Source organism: Bidens hawaiensis, unplaced genomic scaffold (genome assembly GCF_021521415.1).
Source record: "Bidens hawaiensis isolate Kalapana, Puna unplaced genomic scaffold, B.hawaiensis_p1.1 tig00001179_1, whole genome shotgun sequence".
Lineage (NCBI taxonomy): Eukaryota > Viridiplantae > Streptophyta > Magnoliopsida > Asterales > Asteraceae > Bidens > Bidens hawaiensis.
In genome coordinates, this window is record NW_027491068.1 from 1,784,433 (window position 1) to 1,791,013 (window position 6,581).

General features: G+C 48.3%; 1 protein-coding gene across 1 annotated transcript; it reads left to right on the forward strand.

The window, feature by feature from the left end:
• Window positions 1-208: 208 nt before the first annotated feature.
• Window positions 209-842, forward strand: LOC143562545 (uncharacterized). The gene has a single exon (XM_077050317.1). The coding sequence runs from the start codon at window positions 260-262 to the stop codon at window positions 665-667; it is 408 nt and encodes a 135-aa protein (XP_076906432.1). The 5' UTR covers window positions 209-259; the 3' UTR covers window positions 668-842.
• The last annotated feature ends 5,739 nt before the right edge of the window (window positions 843-6,581 follow it).

The following is a 6,581-nucleotide window of genomic DNA, read 5'->3' on the forward strand; positions in this document are numbered from 1 at the left end:
TTTATTTGTTTTTTATCCCTTCATTTGATATGACCACACCAAACTTTTAGTAGGTCGTAGTTTATGAAAATTTAATTTCTACCCTGTTAATTGGTCAGATACTCTGCCAAAATTAACATTTACATTTATTACCCCCAACTGTATTTTACTCCCACTAGTATTTTACTCCCACCTTTGTCCTTTATATAGATTACCCTCACTTTACAAATTCTTGCATCAAGTTTTTTTCATTTAGAAGTTAAAAGTAGTAAGTAAAAAAATGACAAGGTGGTGTTTTATGTTAGTTGTAGCTCTAGCAGTATCGGGTTATACCGCAACTGCTAGAGACATTCCAAAAGAAAATAAGAATAATGTTGGTCTTACGGATCAAAAGAACGTGTATACTTTTGGTGGAACAGGCGGGTTTGGTGGCATTGGAAACAATGGTTTGCCCGTGGGTGGGATGGGCTCAGGAGTCGGTGTAGGGGGTAACTTTGGTAATGCTAATGGAATTGGAGGCATTGGTAGTGGATATCAATTTGGTGGACAGGGTGCTCCTGCCGGTGGTGTGGGAACTTTTGGTGGTCTAGGTAACGGTATTGGTGGATTACCTACTCTTGGGGGCGGTGGACTTGGTGGTGGCGGTATTGGTGGTGGTAATGGTGGTGGTGCACTCCCTTATCCTTGAAGCTTGTGTTATGATCAATAAGTAGTTAGCTACTTGTCGGCTTGAAGTTAGAAGGCATGTTTTGTTTGTTTGTGTTGTCAAAAGTACGTTCTTTGGTGTTAGAGAATATCTTTGTCTTTCATTATGTTGTATTCTGAAATATTTAATCATCTATTTATTTTTAGTCACTTATTAACACCTTTGGGTCATTGTTGTACCATTATTGGAACTTGGAACTAAATGTGTACATATAAAAATTATGTTAGTACTTTATAAAGATAACAAGGTTTTATGCCCGTTGCGGCGCGTGGGCTTGTTAGTTTTGTGTCATGTTAGTGTGCTTACGGGTATGTGATTGAAGAAACACTAAGTGAACCCTGGACAGATTATAGATAATCTGGGGGTTAAGTAATGTTTCCCACGGATGAGATCTAGCTGAGAAGGTTGTTCTTCAGGAGACCTGCAAAACAGACACCGTAAGCTCGTCACTGAGAAGGGGGGGTTCCTCCTTGTGACCACCCTCCGGCGTGAGAATCAGACTAGATTGCTCTGAATATAAGAGTATATTAAGAGATTGCTAGATAAGATTGAGATAACAGATGATGTCCTTACCATTCCAAGGTGTTGGAGTATTTATAGCCGAAGGTAGGTTTCCAAGCAGGTACAACCGGCTGAATAGTATTCCTGTTCTACCAACAGTGGACGTACGCACAGGCCATGCTGGTTGGTGGATAGGTTACGGCCAACAGTAATAAGGTCGGCTGTATACTGTTCCTTAACTGCCGGCAACGCACTGTTCCACCAACTGTAGGCTGCGCACGTCCCCTCGTAAGAGTTGGTGAGTAGGCAGCGGCTAATAGTGACAAACAGTACTAGAGGGTGCTCCTCCTCGTATTGTTGTCGGTGAGCTGTCACCCTGTGATTAGTTCATGGGCTGCTCTGGTCAAACTGTCTGTTCCGCCCATACCTTAGTAGGTATAGTACGAAAGACCTTCCAGAAGCATACGGACTGGCTCATTTAGGCGGGAATGTTCCCGCCTTGCTCATTCCTTCATGTGACAACTGAAGTAACGAATGCCTTGTGCGTGTAGCCTTGCTGTTAGTGCGGGTAGCCTTCCCTGATGGCTTGTATCCGCAGCTGCGGGAACAGGCGGGTACTTCACCATTGGGAGGCTTTCCCTGCGGGTACAGCTGGCGTACTGCGCGTAAGGTTCTTTGAGCATGGTGGGTCCTGCTGGAGCAGTTGGTCATCGCGCAGACGTCCCTGTTCAAGGTGAGTCTTGCGGATCCAACTGGGCTCTGCTGGGACCTACCTCTTCAAGTCCCCCCAGTCCAATGTTCTTCTCATGAATTATTAATAAGTGAGGTGAACTTTTGGACTTAGCAAGGGGTTTTGAAAGGGGTTTCGACTTATCCGCGTGGTTTGCCAAAAAGCGATTAAGTGCCACTAGTCGTCCGTTCAGTGTCTGAGCCTGTTTGATGGTAGTAGGTGATTCCATTTTGATAATGGCTTCGACCTTTTCAGGGTTCGCTCTGAAGCTATCTTTAGTGACGATGACCCCCAAGAACTTCCCTTCTTCCGCTCCAAAGGCACACTTGCTCGGGTTGAGCTTCATGTTTATCTTCCTGAGCGTGTTGAAAGTTTCTTCGATGTCTTTCAACATCGCTTCTGGGTCAGGGCTTTTGATGACCAAGTCATCTATGTAGACTTCCAAGTTCCTCCCAATTTGGGAATGAAACTCTTTGTCCATCAGGCGTTGGTATGTGGACCCGGCATTCTTAAGTCCGAATGGCATCATTTGATAACAAAATGTGCCATCGGGCGTCCGAAAAGCGATTTTGTCCTGATCATCAACAACCATATGGATTTGATGGTACCCCTTATACGCGTCCAGGAAGCATTTAAGGCGGAATGGTGCCAACGAATCCACCTTAAGATCAATTTCAGGTAACGGATAACAATCTTTGGGGCATGCTTTGTCCAAATCCTTGAAATCTATGCACATGCGCCATTGTTTGTCATTCTTCGGTACCATAACGGGATTTGCAACCCAAGTTTGATATCTACTAACGCGTAAGATGCCTGCGTCAAGAAGTTCCTTGACTTGGGTTCTACACGCGTTAGTTTGTTCTGGCCCCATTACTCTGCGTTTTTGTACGATCGGTTTGACAGCCGGATCGCATTTGAGCTTATGCTCTGCCTTACTCCGGGGTACACCAGTCATGTCAGCTGGTGTCCACGCGAAGATGTCGGCGTTCCTTTGTAATAAGCGCTTAAGTAAGGTGCGTGTGGGATCAACAATTGTTGGGCCAATGGTTACGGCCTGGTCAGGGTACTTGCCATTGAAGGCCCATCTTTCTGGTTCGGTGATGGTTGGTTTAGCCATCTTTGGTTTGGGTTTAGATGAGACAGATGCGATGCATACCTGGGGAATGCCGGTGATCATCGCTACACCCTCAGCTGTTGGCCATCCCATCATACCGTGGACTGAGGATACCACGGCGTTGAATCTTGCCATCCCGTCTCTCCCGAAGAGAATGTCGTACGTGTGGTGTGGCTTCCTCATCACGACAAAGTCCACATCTTCTGTGCGGGAGTGTTTTCCATCTGTAAGAGTGACGGGGAAAGATAGGATACCCAGGGAGGTGCTTGTGCTGCCATCAAACCCTTCCATCGAGGCGCAGATCGTCTCCAGGCGCTCCTTGTCTTCGTCATCTAGCTTGTCGAAGAACTGCCTTTACATCACCGTTGACGAGGCGCCATTGTCAGCAAGAGTGCGAGAAGTGATGTAGTGCCCCAGCTGGCTTTTTATGACGATAGGGCCTTCTTTGCTGGGTCCTCCTGGCACTCGCGGGAAGCGCACCTCAGCTTCCTTCCATGCGCATGGTTCTGGCGTTCGCCTTTTTCTTCCTCTGATGTTGCCATGAACCATGTTGATGCTGATGTCGACGGGCTTTCGTCCGTTGCCCCGGTACCGGTTGTCGTTCCGTCCTCCCTTCTTGATTGATGCCACCAGGTGTGTCAATCTTCCATCCTTGACGAATGCTTCAACAATGTCTTTCAAGGATGTACACTCTTCCGTACCATGACCTTTTGTCCCGTGGAAGTCACAGGATTTGCTCTGATCCGCATTAGGCCGGTGCCGGATCGCTGGAGCTTTTGGCCACGGTAGCTTTTCAGTGGCAAATATCTCCGTGACGCTTTTGGTGAGTGGCGTCCACCGGTGCTTTTGGCTTGAAGGGTGTGTGTGACTTCTTCCGCCAACAAGAGGGCGGGAGCTGGATGAGGTGTCAAAGTTTACCCTTGACTGCCAGATACCTAGCTTCCTTTTTTTGTTCTGCCGGGCGATCCGGACATTGTTCTCTCTTGTCCTCTGCGTGTAGAGGTGTGTACTCTGGGGAAGATCCCTTCCCAGTTGCTTTTCCGTCTCGGCAAAGCGCTTTGCCGCCGTCATGATGGCATCCCATGTTGATGGCATGCCATCCTTACCCGTCAATGTGCGGATAAGTTCTGGGTATTCGGCGCCTTGGATGAAAGCGGCGCGAACCAGATCTTCACTTATGTTGCCGAGACTTAGCTTTTTGGAGTTGAAGCGGGTGATGAAGTCTAGTAAAGATTCATCCTCCTCTCTCACGCAGTTGAGGATCGTCCACTGTTCTTCAGTGTACTTCCTCTGTTGGCTGAAGTGCTGGCTGAACTTGTTCTGAAAGTCCGCCCAGTCATATATGTGGTGGACCGGTAAACGATCGAACCATGCCCTGGCCGCTCCGACCAGAGTCATCTGGAACATGTAGCACCACGTGGGTTCCGTCCAGTTGCTGACGGTAGCCCCCGCAATGAACCTGTTCAAATGGTCGTCTGGGTCGGATAGACCATCATAAGTGCCAATGTTGGACATCTGTTTGGCACTTCTCGGGGCGATTGCTTCCGCAATGTCCCTTGCGAATTTTGACTTTCCTGCATTTGTAGCAGTTGGTCTAAAGGTTTTGGAGAAGTCACGCGTGTTTCTCTCCGCAGTTGGTTTAAAAGCTTCCCCAAAATTCCTTTTTGGTTGGACGTCCGTTTCCTTACGCTTCCCTTTCGCCTTATGGCGAGGGTTTGCGTCGGTATCAGACTCCCTCTCGTCGTCTGAGTACTCGCACTCACTGCTCATATTGAGGTGTTGGCGAGTACTGCCGAATTCGTCAGCCTGTTGAGCTGAACGCAAGCGTTCATCCAATTCAGCTTGGAATTCTCTTTGGCGTGCTTCGGCCCACGCCTTCACTTGATCTAGTGTTTGGCGAGGGGCCCTCGTTCGTTTTTCCAACTGGGTGTCAGTGAACCCCAGTGGAATATTTACTGCACTTGCCCCGGCTTGGGTAGTCGGGGTAGTGTTCGTAAGATTTGTGTAACCGCCGGTGTTCCCCCCAGTTGCTGGGGTTGTGGTTACCGGGGTTTCTTGGTCGGTTACTGGCCTTTGGACCGGAGTAACGTTAACCATTTCTTCAGAAATTTTGAAAAAACTAAAATAGTTCTAGCTTTTATGCACGGATGGCGCCAATGAAGAAACACTAAGTGAACCCTGGACAGATTATAGATAATCTGGGGGTTAAGTAATGTTTCCCACGGATGAGATCTAGCTGAGAAGGTTGTTCTTCAGGAGACCTGCAAAACAGACACCGTAAGCTCGTCACTGAGAAGGGGGGGTTCCTCCTTGTGACCACCCTCCGGCGTGAGAATCAGACTAGATTGCTCTGAATATAAGAGTATATTAAGAGATTGCTAGATAAGATTGAGATAACAGATGATGTCCTTACCATTCCAAGGTGTTGGAGTATTTATAGCCGAAGGTAGGTTTCCAAGCAGGTACAGCCGGCTGAATAGTATTCCTGTTCTACCAACAGTGGACGTACGCACAGGCCATGCTGGTTGGTGGATAGGTTACGGCCAACAGTAATAAGGTCGGCTATATACTGTTCCTTAACTGCCGGCTACGCACTGTTCCACCAACTGTAGGCTGCGCACGTCCCCTCGTAAGAGTTGGTGAGTAGGCAGCGGCTAATAGTGAAACAGTACTAGAGGGTGCTCCTCCTCGTATTGTTGTCGGTGAGCTGTCACCCTGTGATTAGTTCATGGGCTGCTCTGGTCAAACTGTCTGTTCCGCCCATACCTTAGTAGGTATAGTACGAAAGACCTTCCAGAAGCATACGGACTGGCTCATTTAGGCGGGAATGTTCCCGCCTTGCTCATTCCTTCATGTGACAACTGAAGTAACGAATGCCTTGTGCGTGTAGCCTTGCTGTTAGTGCGGGTAGCCTTCCCTGATGGCTTGTATCCGCAGCTGCGGGAACAGGCGGGGTACTTCACCATTGGGAGGCTTTCCCTGCGGGTACAGCTGGCGTACTGCGCGTAAGGTTCTTTGAGCATGGTGGGTCCTGCTGGAGCAGTTGGTCATCGCGCAGACGTCCCTGTTCAAGGTGAGTCTTGCGGATCCAACTGGGCTCTGCTGGGACCTACCTCTTCATGGCGCCATCCGTGGGACAGGCCCATTTCCTACAGCAGCAGGAAATGTTCAGTTCCTAGTGGTAGCCATCGACTACTTCACCAAGTGGATAGAAGCAAAACCTTTAGCCCAAACAACCGCGAAACATATCAAAAAATTTATTTGGGAATTTATTATTTGTCGTTTTGGACTTCCACATAATTTGGTGAGCGATAACGGCACCAACTTTGCTGACAAAAAGCTACAACAGTGGCTAAAAGAACTTCAAATCACCCACACCTTTACCTCAGTGGCACACCCGCAAGGTAATGGTGAGGTGGAAAAAGCAAATAAGAGCATCGTCGAAGGCATCAAGAAGAGACTATCGGAACACAGATCCGGCTGGGTGGACGAGCTTCCGCACGTCCTTTGGGCAAACAGAACGCTGAAGAAGGCCAGTACGGGAGAAACCC